The sequence below is a fragment of the Acartia tonsa genome, chromosome 5, assembly GCF_053477335.1.
Source record: "Acartia tonsa isolate MP-2025a chromosome 5, ASM5347733v1, whole genome shotgun sequence".
Lineage (NCBI taxonomy): Eukaryota > Metazoa > Arthropoda > Copepoda > Calanoida > Acartiidae > Acartia > Acartia tonsa.
This window is the reverse complement of record NC_137264.1, coordinates 42,283,014-42,302,237: the sequence shown is the minus strand read 5'-3', so window position 1 is coordinate 42,302,237 and position 19,224 is coordinate 42,283,014. Positions and strand designations below refer to the sequence as shown.

General features: G+C 34.0%; 2 protein-coding genes across 9 annotated transcripts in view; both read right to left on the bottom strand.

Annotated features, from left to right (window-relative positions):
- Nucleotides 1-1,060: 1,060 nt before the first annotated feature.
- On the bottom strand, nt 1,061-17,815 carry AcCoAS (acetyl coenzyme A synthase). 8 transcript variants are annotated; one of them, XR_013879934.1, is made up of 22 exons: nt 17,634-17,815; nt 16,697-16,749; nt 15,753-15,854; nt 15,086-15,162; nt 14,102-14,241; nt 13,643-13,743; nt 12,623-12,684; nt 11,426-11,489; nt 10,145-10,312; nt 9,523-9,742; nt 8,746-8,842; nt 8,215-8,294; nt 7,900-8,114; nt 7,507-7,610; nt 6,746-6,820; nt 6,337-6,406; nt 5,889-5,976; nt 4,141-4,206; nt 3,536-3,632; nt 2,274-2,436; nt 1,529-2,027; nt 1,061-1,302 (listed from the first exon to the last, which is right to left on the bottom strand). XR_013879934.1 is itself a non-coding variant. In XM_080161725.1 (20 exons), exons 1-20 carry the CDS (start codon nt 17,813-17,815, stop codon nt 2,395-2,397), a joined length of 2,103 nt encoding a protein of 700 aa, XP_080017851.1. In that variant the 3' UTR covers nt 1,061-2,394. The 8 variants fall into 8 exon arrangements, 4 of the variants coding, with proteins under 4 accessions (XP_080017851.1, XP_080017852.1, XP_080017850.1 ...); XR_013879932.1 differs by having other exon boundaries at nt 1,529-2,436; XR_013879933.1 differs by having other exon boundaries at nt 1,061-2,071.
- Nucleotides 17,749-19,224, bottom strand: part of LOC145319536 (ATP-dependent DNA helicase DDX11) — a 22,154-nt gene continuing 20,678 nt past the window's right edge. The window contains exon 24 of the mRNA XM_080161718.1: nt 17,749-18,784. Coding sequence (XP_080017844.1) covers nt 18,661-18,784 — 124 coding nt within the window. The 3' untranslated portion in view covers nt 17,749-18,660. The remainder of the gene's footprint in view (nt 18,785-19,224) is intronic.

Genomic DNA, 19,224 nt, shown 5'->3' with positions numbered 1-19,224 from the left:
ATTAATAATTTTTTGCTAATATGAAGGAACGCCAGAATATATTTTACATCTTTACAAATTCAAAGCTTATTTTGTGTGTGCAACAAAAAAGCGGTAAAAATGGGCAGCAAAAATATACGGACCAAGTAAAAATATGTAAAGGTAAACTCTAATTGGTAATTACCTTCCAAAATAAGTAAAAAAGAATTGGGATAAGTATTTCGTTTTTTCGTTCAAAAATAATCGAATTTAATCTTTAGGTGATTTACGGTTTAATTAAACTTTCAGCTGCGCCCCTAGCCCTGTATTCGAAGGAGTAAGAGGGGACCAGAAAAGTAGCCCAAAACCAATTTATATGAAAGCTCCCTATACTAGAGAACTCGGACCTGTCGTTGGCGAGATCTTAACTTACGACGACAAAAACGTTATTATCTTATATAATAGGATAGGGAGATTTTTCAAAGGCTCCTCAGTGGCCAATCGTTAGGGCAGGCAGCTAACTTTATTGGCAGTATATAGTGCAGCTTACTTGTCATATATTACTGACTTAAATAACATACACGACGTTGATTGGGTTTATACAAATCCTCGGTGCACATTTTTTCTAGTGAATAAATTTATCGTCCGTTGTCTTATCCCTTAGAAAAGCTGAAAATGTTAAAACAGTTGTTCAGCCGAACAAGAATTTAGATTATAAATCGAACATTTCCAATGAAGGCTAGCTTAATTTGACTTTACAGAGTATCTTCGCTATCCTTTCGATAAAGTAGCATGTTATACATGTGTCTTTGTGTGTGTACCAAAGGATCTTGCTAACCACTGAACCAATATGGTGCTCTTTTACATGGCAACTTCTCATAGGTCCTGGTAAGGTTTATAACTATTTTTGGGGAGAGTACCACCACCATATCAAGAAAATTCACCTCTAGAAAATAATAAACCCTCCCCCCAATTTAAAAAACCTTTTTCTTTAAAAAACTGTAATTGCAAAAGGGGGTTTCGACTTTCCCCCCAACATAAGGGCCCCTAGATGCTTCTAAAGGCGTGATCGCTGCTAGTTTAAGATAAAATAACTAATGAATATTGAAAAAAATTTATTTTTCTGTCTTTTGTACTAAATTTAACCTAACAAGACTTCAAAATTGTGCAATAGTAAAAAAGTACCTTTAGTTTCATTTTTATTAGTACAGAATTTTTTAGGTTAACAATTGAATTATTATCAATTAAATTCATTGTAAATCTAATGAGGTTTTTTTATTTTATTAAATATGATTGAAATGAAACTAAGGCACTTGCAAAAATGTGCATTGATAAAGGCAAAAGCTAAACATTTAATAATTTATCAGGTGCGTGCGAAGGAATTTCTTAGAGGGTAAAAAAGCTTCTGATACAAACAACGATATTAATTTTTGGGGAAAAATCACGAAACCTATACGTGATTTTTAGGTGATTTTTATTCCTGGTAAAAAAGGATTACTTTCCAATTTCTATACTTAGGGACTGCTAACATCCCTCCTCCGCAACGCACGTCCCTGATCGATTTAATTACTGTTAATCATGCATATATTTAATTTCCATTTATTGTTAACATTTTATTTTTTCCCCTGATTAGGGAAATTGGAAAAGTATAGATTAGCAATATATTTAGATTATTTATCATTTCTATATATTGTTTATTAAGTTAATTTAATAAAATAAATAAAAGTTCTTAAATAAAAATATTAAAATCAAGGACGTCCAAGCTTTTCTAAAAGGTTTAAAATGGACGTGGAATAATTCAAGTTTGAAAAGAGGGGAGGGGAGATTGAATTTTTTTTTAAAGGGATGGTGGGGTTGTACAATACATCCTTGAATAAGATACTAAAAACAAACTAAGAGAAAATACAATAACTAATACTTAAAGTAAATAAATCTGACCATTTTAAAGGATTTTTAGGTTATTATTTGTAATATAAAAAAAAGGATTTTAAGATATTTGGATATGTTTTCTTCTAATTTGGAGTAATTTTAATTTTTCACTGGGTTTAGGTGTTGTTACTATCACAAAACTAAGAAAGAAATTAGGGGTATAGTCCCTTTCGTGGCAACGCTCCTTAAGGGGCGATTCGTCGTATTTTTAAAATGACTTTTGATAGGTTAGGTTAGGTTATTTTGGGTTAGGTGATTGCCCATAAGGGTTAGGCAATTGGCCTCGCAGGGTTAGAGCCCCACACAGGGGATAGAAATAGGAGAAAATGTACTGTGAAACAACGAAGAATCACCACGAAGGAGCGTTGAAACGATAGGGACTATACCCGAAATTAGTTTTTAAAACAATTTAACAGCAGCATTAAAAGAAATAACAAATTAATTATAAATAAAAAAAGCATATTTAACAAAAATTCCATTTCAATTTGCGCGCTCAGTTTTGCCGCGTTACTTTTTCTCCATCATTTCCCGCCTCTTTTCAACAAGAACCTGAAATGGTACATTTGTAAATAAATTTATTTTATATCTTCATGTGTTGTTAATTATATCATTAAATGGTATAAACAAGGATGCGGCATTCCAAAGTAGCGAATAACAGCTAAACAGTCAGTCAATAATGCCCATTGTTCAGGGGAATCTCACACGTAATTTTAAACATCTTTCAGTTCTAGTGCATATCACCCTTAAAATTCTATGTCAGACTGACAGACGGATAAAAAGAATAAAAAAGAGTAGAAGTTTATTTCTTGTCGACAAAATAAAAGTGTAGCAGTTTTTCTCTGATGACAGTTCAGTAAATCATATATTTCCTTCAGACATACAGACAGACGGTAAATGTCGTGTGTTATAGAGTAGCTTCTCTGTTAAACAGAAACAAATGATATTGAGAGAGGAAAATAACATGGAAAATCAATTAATTAGCGGAAAACTTATTTAACAAATTACAGACCATGAGATAGCACTTTCTTTTTACCAAATAAAGATTTCAAAGTTCAATCTTTATGTAAAAAATGTCTATTTTCGCAGCAATTAACTATATGGAAAACAATTACAGAATTAGGAGGAGACATTTGACTGAAAAATCTACTGTGATACCCACGTTTTTAACACGTTCTTAGTTCGTTTGCTTAAAAACTTGGGTACTTTTATTAAACCTTGATTGATTAGTTAAAACCAGCAGTGTTTAAACTTTTCAATCAATGATTTTAATATACAGAAGGAGTAATTTTGTGTAACACACCACATATCGTTCACTATATTATCCCTATAGATCCATAAAATATCATTTCTAAACATTGGAAGATTTTTACATTTAACATTTGGGTGATTTTCAAGGAAAAAGAAGACTTACATTGAAAAAGAAGACTTACATTAATAAAGAAGAATCTGCCATTGAGCTGATATCTCCCAAATCTTTGTCATAATTAGTAAAACGTAAAAGCGGCTAAAAGCAGTCAGACCGCTATGGATGTTTTATACTTAATTATGCTCCATATTGATGGGAATGTTGACAAGAAGTTTCAGTCGTCTATCTTTTATAGGAGCCTAGAAAATCACGTAATATTGTTAATCCAAAAAAATATCTCACATCAACAACGGAAGAATCTGCCATGGTGCTGATATCTCCCAAATCTTTGTCGTCATTGGCAATCTTCTTCAGTACACGACGCATAATCTTTCCAGACCTAAGATAAGCATTTTGTTAGTTAGAATGTGCACAACTACATCAGGAATAAGGTATACCCAACATGCGAAATAAATCTAAAATAATATTTGAGGGGCAGATAAAAAGGTCATCAATTTTACTTTGTGCTACCCCCAACGACAGCTGAAATCACGTATAGGTTTCGTGATTTAGTAAAGAATCTTTCGTAATTGGTATAAGCGGCAGCTAAATTCATTTGTTTTAATCTTTTTAATCGCCCCCTTTCTCAACAAGAGGGGAAAGGTAGAGCTCGACCTATTAAAATGAATTTTTGTTTTCAGAAAAATAAAATTTTCTATTTTAAGATTTTTTTTCTAAGGGCCATTTTTCATGGGACGGTGGAAGAGGACGGTACCCTAAAAAAGTGGTATTTATAAAAAAAAAGACCATCTAAAATGGTGAGAAATATCGATCAAGCGATTCGCGAGATCTTTCAGTACAAACATCATGTTACTTTTACATAAGGTATAAACTTGAAAGAACTTTACCTAGTTTTGGGAAGACCAGGTGCTTCTTGGATAAAATCAGGGGAAGCAAAAGGAGCAATTTTTTCTCTAAAATATTATTCTAATATTTAAGGTACAAAGGGTTTTTGCCAGCTTAAGATCTCAATAACTACTGAACTGATTGGGTTCTCTATTTAAGTTAAGCTTTACATAGGTCCCGAGATGGTTTAAGGCTTTTTTATTTTCAGATTTAAGTCTTAGGAGGTTTTAAAGGGCGAATATAGGTTTGATATGATATGAGCTTATTTCAAGCGTGCAATTATATAGATTATAAATAACTTAAAGACATTGACATATTTAACTGTATAAGTCCGTTTCTAGCCTAAAACCGAACTGATTCGTCGATATAATTACGCCATTTCGCGTAACTAGTGTGGTTCCCTAAGAAATCCAAACATCCCTTCATCACACAAGGCTGCGTCGGAAGGTTGTATTATAAAGCTTTTGTTCAATCATAGTCATAATGAAGACGAAAGGAATGGGGAAAAAAGGATGCTGCAACTTTTACTTTTGATCAAATAAATTTTTCATAACATAATTTTGTAAAAGTACATTGAAAAAGGGAGGGCTGAAAACTAATTTAAAAAAATATTTCAAAATTAAAATATTATTTTTGTTTGCTAAAAGTTGCATCATGTTTGTGGGCTCCATAGGGTAAATATATTTTACATATTATATATTTTTATATAAATATATTGTATTCATCATGAATTAATCTAAAATCTTAGTAGAGAAAATAAATTTAAAAACTTAATATTTATCTTTATGATGCACTATAAAGCAAAATTTTTGACTCTATTTAAAATTTTAATAAAATAGTATATAATTAAAGAAAATAAACATTTAAATTATCATTTAAGATGCATGCCAATGAAATAATCAATTAAACTTAATAAAACTAGTCAAAAAAAGTCTTGTAAAGGGCTAAAATAAACGATTTTGTAGGCCATCTGATTTATTATATGTTCAATTGAAACAGAAAATTGCAAAATCTACTTAAGGATTTTTTTGAATTTTTAAATTTGGCATAGATATTCTAAAACTATGTAATGGCACCTTTGATATAAGCTCATATCATATCGAACCTATATTCGCCCTTTAAGCTATTTTTTTAGCGCGTTTGAATACAAAACCCCTAGATGCTAGAGGCGAAGATGCTAGTCTAAAATAATACTAGCAGCTACTCCCCTAGAGGCCTCTAGTGGCACTTAAAATGTTTTTTTTTATATTTCAAATATGTTTATGCTGCGTTGATGTATATTGTCAATGTATATGTTGCGTTGAACTCTCCACATAAAATCAAGAAAAGTAATAGTTATTTCTCGCATCGTATTATAAACGGCTTTCCGCAGATATAGAATAGCTGGATATAATACGATGCTAGACATAGTTTTTTCGTATGGATGAGAACCGGTTCCTATCCACCGGATTTGAATGAATACGAGACAATTTTTTTGTGATTTCTCACATTATCCTGTATTTATGCAGTTTTTAACAAATTTACTTTATTTTTTTCGACTTTGATAATTTAGAAACTGATTAATGAATTCTGACACTCTACAAGTGTTAATATTCGTGAAAGTGTACATGCATTAGCGTACATGACACATACCGTTTCAGAGCTTTGCTTTTATGGATGTTATCATCCTTGTTATAAAATGCAAAGCTTGTTATTTCTGAGCTACGTAAATGTATGAATCTGGCCACTAAAAGCCAGACTAAAATATAACCTGATCATATTCCTAAGCTTGGTAACCAGTTCTTGTGTAAACTCCGCATTTTGATTCAATGTAACAAAGCAGTACAGAGCCTCTCCCTGCACAGATATTAGTAAGAGGACGTGTGTCTGTCTGTGCTTAAGAATTCGCTACTGTGAACTTTATAGGTCCAGGGGTTAATGACTAAAATCTCCACTGAATTTAAAAAAAAAAATTTTTACCAAAGAAAATGAAATTTGGAGGCTACCCCCTTACCCCCCCCCCCCCCTTCAATGTGCATTTTTTTGCATTTTCTTTTTGAAACCTTTGTGGTTGTTTAACCATAGTTTGGAACCAAGTAACTACTAGTAGGCATTGAGTAGGAACATAAAAAAAGTAAAGGGTCGAATCCCTTCCCCTTTTCTTAAGTGTCCCTAGATGTATCTAGGGAAGTAGCCGCCAGTATAATATCTGTATTCCTTGATGTTATGAGGAATGGGAACGACAGCTGACTCTGCAACATCGGGGTGCTCAACAAGCACGCTCTCAATCTTAACATTAAGGCGAATTATTTACTATAGTTATGCCAATAGATTTATTATTTACTTGGATCTTACACCAGATCATCATGTACTCTCTAATAAATTGAAACTTGTAGCTGGATAAAAAAAATTAAGATACTACTCATACCCCCTTTGACCCATTTACTTTTCTGGGTTTTCTGTGCTCAAAAAACAATTTAAAAGAAAACGCCAAAAGACGAAAAAACGTACGGTTTTAAGTTTGATTCCTATGTGTACAATTTAACAATTCAGAGAAACATGTATGATGCGGGGCCAATTTATTGTTTAAATGTTTTTTTTTTTAAAATAATTATTGAATGTTTATACCTGCGCAGTTGACATAAGATGACCAGAGCAATTAAGCATATCATCAATTCTTCCAGTTATCCAAATATAACCATCCTGAAATTTAAAAATAAAGACAATCTAACATTTAAATAGGTAACTTTTCACAGGTATCTATTTTAAAAAGTTAATGACAGTATCACAACAAGATAAAATAAACTTGTGTAAAAGAATTTGTTTTGGACAATAATGTAACACACTCATTCACGACGAAAAAACAGCCTAAATTCTTACTTGTAAAGTTTCACTATATTAGACAGTTTTTTCTGCAGAATCGTGTAAAATATTGCTAGGCTCAAACCCTATTTTTTTCATTTTTAATATAAAATAGCCAGTGCCTATCAAGGATCTCATGCTGGGACTGAGCTTTTCAGGGAATTATGCGGGAGTCCTGGGGTTGTTATAGGCTGAAAATATTCCTTGAAACTACTTAATAACAGGGAGGAAGGGGACATTGGGGCGTTTTATTATACTAGTCCCCAAAGTCTTTTCTTCATTGTTTGCTTAACAACCCTGGGGACTTTTTTTTTGAATATTGATTGGTTGGTTCATTTAGTTGGGTGTCAAAAAATTTTAACTACTAATTTAATCTATAAAAGATGTACTTTTGTGTATCATCATTGTGGATGTACATCAATTCATCAGCCATTGTTCTATCCTTTTAGATCCCTGACTTAATAACCTCATAAGCTAAGCTTCTGGAAGCTTTAGTCGTAGAAGTCACATAGAATGTTAAAGTCTACCTTATCTCTCTTAGCTCCGTCTCCAGACATATAGTATCCAGGAAACTTGGAGAAATATGTCTTCTCAAACCTGTCATGATCACCGTACACAGTTCTCATTATACCTTAACACAGAATTTATGTAATGCAGCAATAACAAGTTGATAACTATGTGATATATTTAAGGATAACAAAAGAAAATAAAAATAGGAAAATTTTACCTACTGTAAATAAATGTCGAAATATGACATATTCGATAACATATTAAATCTAATCTTAAGCTTTTTTTGAAAACAATCATTAAGCAAAAGTAACAAGCAGTTTTTAATATGATTGGGGTGGTAATTAGACAGTAGTACACAAGCTAGTTATAGAGCAGCTGCAATACAAATAATGAACTTTACATTTCTCTACCTGGCCAGGGCTGTTTGAACACAATGTAACCCTCTCCCTCGCCCTCTATCACCTTCCCCTCCTCATCCAGAATCTCTGGCACAACCCCAAAGAAGGGGAAGCAGGCCGAGCCTGGCTTGGTGGGGGTGGCGCCAGGTAGAGGGGTGATGATATGACCGCCAGTCTCTGTCTGCCAGTAGGTGTCAGATATAGAACATTGGCTGTTTCCCACAATTCTGGATAAAAATTTATTAAAAATAATCTATTCTTTGATATATTGTTATTTAATCAAATGATTTCTCTTTAACATTAACATAGTTAATAAGCTAAACTTACTTATGGTACCATTGCCAAGCCTCAGGATTAATTGGTTCTCCAACAGTACCCAACACTTTCAGGCAACTCAGATCATAATCCTAATAATAAGGGAAAATGAATTTAATGATCTTAATAATAATAAATATCAAACCTGATTCACATCTTTAGTCCAGATTTTGCATAATAAAATCCGTATTATATACGAAAGTAACAGGATGTCTTTCTGTGTGTCTGTTAGTTCCTTGATAATCGCCCCTAGAAAGAAATGATCTCCCTTTTTTTACTTAAAAAAACTAAAATTGAAATGGGGGGATGGTCTGGTCGACTCCTACCCTCCTTCACATGAAGTGCCCCTAGAGGCCTATAGTGCGCCTTTAGAAATGCAAATTGGATAATCTTACTATAATAAAGTAACATTATCATATCTTAATATCTTTTGTATAGGTAATAAATACCAAAATCTTTAGTTATGACACGGTTTAGGCAAAGATAGCTCTGTCAGTCCATTTTTTCAAAATTTTTTATCTGCTTTCTAATATCTAATCCTACCTTAGTTTGGTCATCGCCAAACTTCATCAGGGCTCTAATAGCAGTGGGCGCGGTGTAGAATTTGCTGACTCTATACTCGTTCACTATTTCCCAACATCTAAACATCATAGGTAATATTTCAGGGATCTAAAGGGATAAGACAATGGCCGACAAATTGATGTACGTTCCCAATGCAATGTTAATACACAAAATTACCCCTACTGTAGATTACAATTAGTGATTGAAACGTTTGGATACTAAACTTATTGAACCAACCATTCAAAAATTCACTGTTGTGTAAGTCCCCTAAGTTGTAAAGCCAACGAATAAGAAAACGTTATTATAAACCTTTGGGGACTAATGTAATAAACAGCCCATTGTCTCTCTCTGGTAATCTCTGTTCCAGATTATTACAACTTTCTATGTACACATAATGTCTCCAGGAGAACTTGATGTGAAGGGAGGAGTCGGACCTCCCCATTCCTGTGGTGTTACTCTCCCCAAAATAGCTATAAACCTTTTCAGCACTAATGAGAAGCTCCACTGTAGAGAAGAACCATATCGGTTTCGATGTTAGCGGGATCCTTCAGTACAGACAAGATAGACAAAGATCCTATTATTTTTATTAATTTTGTTTAACATTATTGGTGACCACATGCACATCAATCTATCATCAAGTGTCTTATCCCCTAAGATATATCCCTACCTTGTATCATAAAGGATAGGTCGTATGTACGAACATAAAGACCTTCATTTTTATTAATGTTCTTTATAATCAAAACTATTATTTTAAATTACCTTTTATGAGTTGGATGAAACGGGGTTCCCTCAAAGAGCACAGAAGTAGCAGCATTAAGAAGAGGTCCGTACGTGACGTACGAGTGGCCGGTGATCCAGCCAATATCAGCTGTGCACCAGTACACGTCATTGGCGGGCTGGTGGTCGAATGAGTACTTGAAGGTTGTGGCGGCATACAGCAGGTACCCAGCCGTGCTGTGTAATACTCCCTTGGGCTTTCCTAAAAATTACGTAGATTTATTATTCCTTTATTCTAACTACTAGAGGTTACGCCCATAGGGGCACGTAACATTTTTTTTAAATTTATGTTCAGATCAGCTGTTTACCAAAAAATATTTTTTCGGGCCCTAGTTAGGTATATTTGTTGGTTTTTTTTGCGAGGAGGGCCGGGTGGAGTTAGCCTACCCTAAAATTGCTATAAACCTTTCAGGGATCTATGAGATGCTACCTTGTGAAGGAGAACCATATCGGTTTAGTGGTTAGCGAGATCCTTTGGTACACACAGACAGACACACACATTCTTTATTATAAGGATTGAAAGCTATCAATTTATTTAGCTATCCTCTTTTTAACTATCTATCTATCTAGCTATAAACTATCTATCTAGCTATCTATTATCTACCTGTAGAGCCAGAAGTATAAAGCATGAAGAGAGGATCCTCCGCATCCATCCAAGCACACTCATGCTCAGTGCTGGAATCTCTCATGACTTCGTGCCACCAGAGGTCTCGCTTGTCGTTCCACACACGGGCTATTGTCTCCTCGTTCTTCTGCTGTTCTGCATCAGATCCTGAAAGGAAAGCCTCTTAATATCTTCCCTTTTTATTTTAAGCTTTTGCAACGGCCAACCCAGGTTATGAAAGTACCAAACCAAGCATAAAATTATGTATATATGTGTAATACCAGTATTTTTTTTAAAAGCGAAGCTTTTCTATAATTAGGGTAGGTCCGTCCGTCCGAGATAGTTAGCTTTTATTCGTTAATTTAGGCATGTTAGAATTGTCCTATCGATTTCAAACTTTGCATGGTGATTCTTGTAGTAGTTAGGTACGATTTTGAAAGCGTAGCAACTCTATAATCGTTACCAGAATGTCCGTACGTCCATTTTAAACATGTTGATTTTTTTTACTTTTTTAATAACAATTTTTATGTGATAAAATCATCCGATTGATCTGATTTTTTGATTACTGATTCCTATTACAATAAGGTACAATGTTATGAGCGAAGCATCTCTATAATCAAGTATTAAAAATGTCAGTATGTCCTTAAGCAGAATTCTGTATTTTTGGAAGTTTTGTAAATTCAGTTCTGACACTCAACAAAAATTAATGTTCGTCTGTCATATCGTTTCAGAGCTTCGCTTTTATGGATGTTGTCATCCTTGTTTTTGTATGCTTATACAGGAATCTGTATTACCTACCAGTCTTCGTACAAAAGCGTCGTAGATAGTGGCGTTTTCCCTCAAAGTATCTTGTTAAGGATCAACCACCCTCCATCCCTCCCCTATTTTTAAAATAAAATGAAAACGTGGAGCGTAGTTTTCGTTTATCACTGTAGATAAGGTTAGGTTAGGTACAGGCCCCACAGGCGTTAGTTATAGAGAAAAAAAACTCTCCCACTCATTTTTTTCATTATTTTTAAAGAAATATGGGGTTGGGGGGGTTAGGAGGGGTGACAGTGCTCGAAAAGAACTTTTAGGGAATGCATTGCACAGACACGGCATTGCCTAAGAATTATACCTGTTATTCTAGGAATATGAGATACACAAACATGGTGAGTTACTACTTGGCCTTGCTCTGCTGACTAACAACAGAATTATACCTGTTATTCTAGGAATATGAGATACACAAACATGGTGAGTTACTACTTGACCTTGCTCTGCTGACTAACAACAGAATTATACCTGTTATTCTAGGAATATGAGATACACAAACATGGTGAGTTACTTCTTGACCTTGCTCTGCTGACTAACAACAGAATTATACCTGTTATTCTAGGAATATGAGATACACAAACATGGTGAGTTACTACTTGACCTTGCTCTGCTGACTAACAACAGAATTATACCTGTTATTCTAGGAATATGAGATACACAAACATGGTGAGTTACTACTTGACCTTGCTCTGCTGACTAACAACAGAATTATACCTGTTATTCTAGGAATATGAGATACACAAACATGGTGAGTTACTTCTTGGCCTTGCTCTGCTGACTAACAACAGAATTATACCTGTTATTCTAGGAATATGAGATACACAAACATGGTGAGTTACTTCTTGGCCTTGCTCTGCTGACTAACAACAGAAAATAATATTGTAAATAGATATACACATGAAAATGATTATGTTATAAGGGGGGGTTTTAATGCAACCATCTCGTAATCAGTGAGCAAATGGCACTTAGAATTCGAATTTTGATCTGGAATTTTGCATGAGTAATCCTTGGTTGGTCTATTTTCCCTAAATCGAACAAAAAGTTGAAAAAGTAACGGCTCAGCCGCTTAGCCGTTTTTTTTTTGGCTATTTTTAGGGCAAATCTGCCACAAATTATGTAGGAATCAACTTTTTGAAACATATTTTTGCTTTAAATCATGTGAAATGATACAAAAAAAACATTTTTAGATTTCTAGTACCAGCAACTAGCGGCTAGAACCGTTTGAAAACGTTTTGGAGCAGCATAGAGTATTATGTGGGGATAGGTTTCGTGATGATTTCCCTTGAAAATAGTTTTAAAAATGGCTAAACTGCTGAGCCGCCAGCCGTTAGCCGTTACTTTTCCAAATTTTTGTTATAGACCTACCAAGGATTACTCATGCGAAATTCCAGATCAAAATTCGAATTCTAAGTGCCATTTGCTCACTGATTACGAGATGGTTGCATTAAACCCCCCCCCCCTTTAAAAATCAAAATTAAAAATGATTAGTTATAAACTTTTCTAATTAGGTAGAAGGTTAAATAAACTCCTTAGAAATTTTCTTTTTGCCTTATGCTAACAATTTTTCATATACAGGTCATTTGTTGCATAAAAATCCAGGTGTGGAAGAAAAAAGTTTAAAATATAGAATAATATTCAGACTTTAAATCATGAAAATTAGGTTACCTTTTCCATTGCAGACACTGCAATTTCTAACAGTTTGATCATCTTTGTCCCTCGGTAGACGCCTAAAAATTTTCAAATTTAAATAAACTTGTTGGTGGTTTTCTTAAAAGGGCCTGTCGAAAAAAAGGGGGGAGAGTATTTTTCCTCTATGCCTAACCACTGCAGGACTACCCAGTGCCCAATGTAACCAGACCTAAGGAAATGAACAAACAAAAAAACTAGGGTTAGCAATCCGGATCCGGAATCCAGAATCCGGAATCCGCCCAATTTTTGGGCCAATTTTGGAATCCGAATCCGGAATCCGTTTTTTAATAGCGGATTCCGGATTCTTAATTGGTAAGCTAAAAATTATCATCTTGAGTTTTTTCTTTCAACTCCCTTTTTTTGAAGTCAAAGATCACCCCCCCCCCCCACACACACACACCACCATCCCACCCCCCATCTCTTCGCACATATTCCACAAAGTTGAGAGATCAGCTGGTAACGCAGAGCTCTCATTGTCCAGCCAACGATCTCGTGATGAGCTGTTGAATCCAAGAGCTCAGATTGGACAGCCAACAATCATGTGATGAGCTTGTAATCTACTCACCGTCAACTAAGCCCTCTAATTGGCTGTACAGTGTTCACATTACATCAAAATATATTTATTTTCATTTCACAGCTTTTCATGCTTCATTTATTTTTTTTAAAAAGCCTTTTAAAATACTGCTAGAATCCGGAATCCGAATCCTGAATCCGCCCAAAATAAGAATCCAGAATCCGCAAGAAATCCGCCACTTTTTTGATGGATTCTTTTAAGAATCCGGAATCCGAATCCGGCCCAAAAATTTGACGGATTGCCATCAATAAAAAAAACCTCAAAAAGAAAAAATGAAAACACCGATTTATTAAACTTAATCTTTCCTTGCTCAAAACAAAAAAAAAACGGTAGAAAAATAAACAATGAATATTAAGAAATGTACCTATCAAAAATAGGAGTATAAGAATACAATTATTATTTTTTTATCATTGAAAACCTACCGTCAGCGGAGATCAAAATTTTAGCGCCGGCGTCACATATTCTCGTGGCAAGGGAGTCGGCGGAGTAGCCGCCAAATACGATGGAATGTACAGCACCAATCCTGAATAATAACAATAGTCAGCTGATTTGTAGCTATGCGTGAGACAACGTCGCATCGAGTCACAAAATGATAACTTGTTACAAAAATGGATACACAAAAAAACAGTAGTATCTCTCTACAATTCCCAGGGGGGGAGTGGACATTGGACTGTAAGTTAAACTGGTACCTAAGGTTATCTTATTCATATGCGTAAAAACTCTGAAAAGTTTCATAGCTAGTATAATGATTAATTGAGTCTAAACTTTTCAACTAATATTTTTTATCTACAGAAGGGATCATTTTGTTTATCATCAACTCATAGTCCCATAAAATCCCTGGCAAATCCTATTAAATATATCTCTTTCTATAACCTAATTACCTGGCACAAGCAAGCATAGCGACCACAAGCTCTGTGATCATGGGCATGTAGATGGCCACACGGTCACCCTTCTTCACCCCGATATTCTCCAGGGCGTTAGAGAACTTGCACACGTCGGCCAGCAGCTCAGAATAGGTGATCTTAATATCAATATAAATTAGATGCTTAAGAGTTGAATTTATTTTTCATCCTATCCTATTACATACCTAAAGTAGTAAGGTTTTTATCTGAAACTTAAGATCTCAATAACTTCTGAACTGATGAGATATTAGGTAAGCTTCACGTAGGTCCTGTGATGGTTTTAGGCTATTCTCGAGACCATAGCCGCTAGTACTACATATAAAGTAGTATGTTGAATATGATATATTCTAAAAAAAAACGGCTAAATCGATTATTACACAAATTATTTGACAAAGAGATACAAAAACAATCCCATTTCCAAAAAATGGTTCCATTAAATAAATATTCTTCTTTATTTAAGACAAATATAATGTTGGGGTGAAAGCTCCTACAGGTTAATAGCGAAAACTTTAGTATTTTTTAAAATGATATAAAAAGTATATCAAATATTTTAAGATTCCAATCAATGTCTCAGTATCCCAATAAAAGTTTATTTCCATCACTTGATTCATTGAATGTGCTAAAATCCTTATTGCAAGAACAATTAGGCTATAAAAATGCCACGCTTAAGTAATTTAAAGGGATAGTTGCACGAAGTGCATTTTACGAGTTTGGGTAATTAAATGCAAATGTAACTTTTACGAAGCGTTTTTCATCTAACGTCCAAAAATGTCTAAGCTGTGATGAGAAAAGTCACATTCAAATATATAATATACTCTATAGATGTAGTTTAAACCATTGAACAGGAAAAAATATGCCCCTAACTTAATTAAAGTTAAAATGCAATTCGTGCAACTACCTAGTTTAAAACACACACACAGACAGTGTCACACACACACACACACACACACAAAGATTTTATACCTGTCCCTTGTCTTCGGGGTTATTGCCAACCCAGTAAAAGGCAACTCTGTCCCCAAGACCATTCTCTACGTTTCTGTCTACAAATTACAACAAAAATATGACAAACAAGGACAGTTATTTCATATAGAGCATAACAAGAATATTTTATACGAAATAAATAACAACTAAACCTTATGTCAAATATTTGGTCAATAAAAAACTACGCTAAAATCAAATATATTCATTGATATAGTACCTCCCCCCCCCCCCTATACCCCCCTCACCTCCATAAAGAGATTGGATAAACTTTCATTCCTAAGTATGGTCATAAATAGAGCTAAAACGTCCCCAACTTTATTATAAAAATTTTAGGTAGGGGATAAAAAAATGGATGATAAATCATTACCTAAGTATACAATACACTCTCAATAATGACAAACAAAATTACCACTCCTGTATTAAAAAAATATTGGTTGAAAAGTAACAGTTTTGTCACGGCCAATTTAACCCAGCAAATAAAAGAATTAGGTAATAAATGTTTTTATGAACAAGAATGAGAAAACGTATTTTAAAAAACTTTGGATACCATTATTATTTACAGTCTAATGGCCACTTTCAATCATGATCGAAACGGACCATTTAACTTTTCGACAACAAGCGGATGTCTTCACATGAATAATATGTTTACCTAAAGCGTTGTAGCAAATATTGGTTTGAGCTCCTGACATCCATTCAATCTTGATGGGTCCTTCAGTCACGTTGAAATTGTACTTCATAAAGTCATTCAGATCTAAAATTTGTTTGAAACATTATTCTATCTAATTTAAAGGATTGAACCAATAAAAGTACCTTTTTTACCTAAAATTTTTTTAGCCTTTTAGAGGAACCCTGCAAGAAATACACCGATCTAACTGCTGAAAGACTGCCACAAGTGAACCCAATACCCGAAATTTGAAGCCTTCTGCTTAATAATAAAAAAGTTGTTGGCATTTTAAAATGACATTTTAGGTATATGAAACTTTTGAAAGTTTTTTCAATCCTCATGATAGAAAATAAATAACGTAGCCTAAGAACAAAATTATTTATTTTCAGCATTACAACAGTTAAAGCGGTGTATTTCTTGCAGACTTCTTTAAGGGGACCCTAAAGGGTGGCACAAACGAGAACAAGTGATGTTTAGTATTTATTTTGGATAAATATGCTTAGTTATATTAACGAGAAAATATAAATTTGTCTAAAAAATACATATCACATGTTTTGTTGAGTTCAAAGTGTATTACAACGAAAAATCACTTAAAAATACAAAAAGAGGAAAGCAGTACCTAATCAATGTAACGAATATGTTTACAATTCGCATTAATAAAAATATTACTATGATCAGGAATGCCATTTTATTCTATATTGAAAGGGCATAGAATGATGTACAGGTAGGAATTTAAGGTGAAACCGAATTAAGACATTTCAAATCTAAAACTACGACACTAAAGAAGTCAACAATAAGTCATAATAAAAAAAACACTGATTAGACAATTTTACATAACATGATCAATATATTGGTAAATTAAACTCTAGGTAAGTATTTAGGTTCTTACTTCAATATTAGAAGCGTTTTTTCTATATTTTTACTATTACCTGTAGGTAAAGGCTTCTTCCAGAAAAACTGCTCAGCAATTCTGCCCCAAAACCTAAACAAAAAAATCATTTATTTATTTGAAGTAGAGAACATACATAGAGCGGGGATGGTTATTTTTTTTTTTTTTGGGGGGGGGGAATGGAGAGGTATTTTTTCCAGGGAGGTTCAAGGGACCCATCACCAAAATAATTTTAAACCTTCCCAAAGCCTCTGAAATGCTTCATTGTAAAGGAGAACCAAATCAGTCCAGCGGATAGCAAGACCTTCAGTACACAAAGACATCTTGTTACTTTCATAAGTACTAGCGGATACGCCCCTAGAGGCCTCTAGTGGCACTTTGAATGTTTTTTTTTATTTAAAATATTTAATTACAGAAATGATTGGTTTATGTTTAGTTCAAGTCTCTTTTTCGAGAGGGGTAATTTTTTTCTAGGGGCGATTTCTCCTGAGAGGGTGGTGGTACCCTCCCCCAAAATAGTTATAAACCTTCCCGGGACTTATGAGAAGCTACCCTGTTAAGGAGAACCCGATCGGTTCAGCGGTAAGCGAGATCCTTCGGTACAAACACACAGACAAACACACAGACATCTTATTACTTTAAAAAGTACTAGCGGCTACGCCCCTAGAGGCCTCTAGTGGCACTTTAAATGTTGTTGTTTGTTAAAGTTAATTTTTTATGTACGATACCACCTTATTTGACGTTGAAGTCTCCTCTAAATTTGAAATTTTTTTGTCATTTCTCTTGGGAGGGTGGTGGTACCCTCCCCCAAAATAGTTATAAACCTTCCCGGGACTTATGAGAAGCTACCCTGTTAAGGAGAACCCGATCGGTTCAGCGGTAAGCGAGATCCTTCGGTACAAACACACAAGAAACACACAGACAAACACACAGACATCTTGTTACTTTCAAAAGTATAAATGATCAAAAAAGCTTACTTGTGTGGTTCCTCCACACTCTCCTTGTACATGGCCTTATATGTCTCCATACCCCTGCAGTGGGACTCCACAGCCACCCTCTCGGGCGGACTGTACACGTCAGACATTGCAACAGCTATGAAAATAAAAATATTTTCTTCATTACATAAATTACATAGAATTGCACCCATACGAGATTGCATTCATAAAATTCAAGAGCCAATACGTAAGTTTAATGAAAATATGTTTAAAAGTTTAATATCCCGGCCATGCATTTGGGAGTAGGTGCAAACTCGTGTGTGTGCTATTGCAATAAAAATATTAACTATTTGAAAAATAATTACATATAATAGAATCATTCATAAAAGAATTCATATCACATTATGCTTTTAAATAAAATAATTTTGTACTTTTATGTTTTATTTATACTTTTAAAAAATATATAGAAAGGTATACAGATTTTTTAACATTTAAAATTATTTATTTTATTTTGCTTTCATTATCCTTACAAAATTCTGAAGCTAAAGTAAGTTTTAGATTAATCTGGTAAAAAAGTAGTAAGCGTATCGGTAAAAAATATCACATGTCAATTTGAACATAATTAAATTTTAGTCATTCAAGCGTAAATTAATGAAATCACAATGCCCTATTTTTGTTATTATGAACAATAAAAATTATTTTGTTATCTCAGGAATATTGGCATGAAGCATTATATATTAAGAATTGAATATTTTAAAATCAGTCTTGTCCATTTTCCCTGATATTTTTCATCGGGGAATCAGGGATAAACCAATGAAAGATAACAGCTGCAAAAATACAAAAATCTAATGCTTGAGAATAGGGAATAGAAGTTACCGTGAAAATCTGTGTTGTAAGGAAAACAGGGATAGTACAATAGACGGTAAAATAATCTTCTGTGTAAAATTCTACAATAAGCAGCTTGAAAATAAAAAAAAGAAAGAGCAGATTAATTTGACTGCAATTGTCTTATACCTTCCTCTATGTAATATTTTATAGAAAAATTGATAAAATTCAAATTAATCACTAGTTAGGGATTTTTAGACTTGAAAAACTTTCTGATATCGGCCAGCACCGGACCAAATTTTGGTGGAATTTTGACATGGCGGCTAATCCATCCTGGCAGCTGGCTCTGTACATTTGGACGGCTATACCTGCAAAAGGAAAACAATTATGTCTTTAATAATAACAACAATTATGGGCTATTTTATTAGTAATAAAAAGAGGCAAGGTGCATGTTTGTCTGTCTGCACTAAAAGATCGCGCTAACCGTTTATTATGTTTTCTATTTATGGGTACGTCAACGAATCATGAGACTTTTTCTTCGGCCTTTCTAGGATTTACAAATAGATTTTTAATATTCTCAATTAAGTAAATACTTTAGGTATATTAATATTTTCGACTTTTTTTCTGGATTTTGAGAGAAAGGAAGAGACATAAAAATAGCATAATACCATCACAAGACTCTTTGATTTAGATTCAAATAGCTTACAAGCACTCGCTAATTCGGCGAGAAATGCAATAATTTTTTTGCGGCGGCGGCGGTAGTGGCGGTCGCGAAAATTTTAAAAGTAACTTTGGCGCTATAGAAGCT

Coding starts and splice junctions, on each gene's coding strand:
- AcCoAS (XM_080161725.1), bottom strand. CDS start 17,815: ATGCAATCTCGTATGGGTGCAATTCTATGTAATTTATGTAATGAAGAA. Junction 13,744..14,101: donor GCTATGCTTGCTTGTGCCAG/GTAATTAGGTTA, acceptor GTTATTATTCAG/GATTGGTGCTGTACATTCCA. Junction 12,685..13,642: donor AATTTTGATCTCCGCTGACG/GTAGGTTTTCAA, acceptor GAAAATTTTTAG/GCGTCTACCGAGGGACAAAG.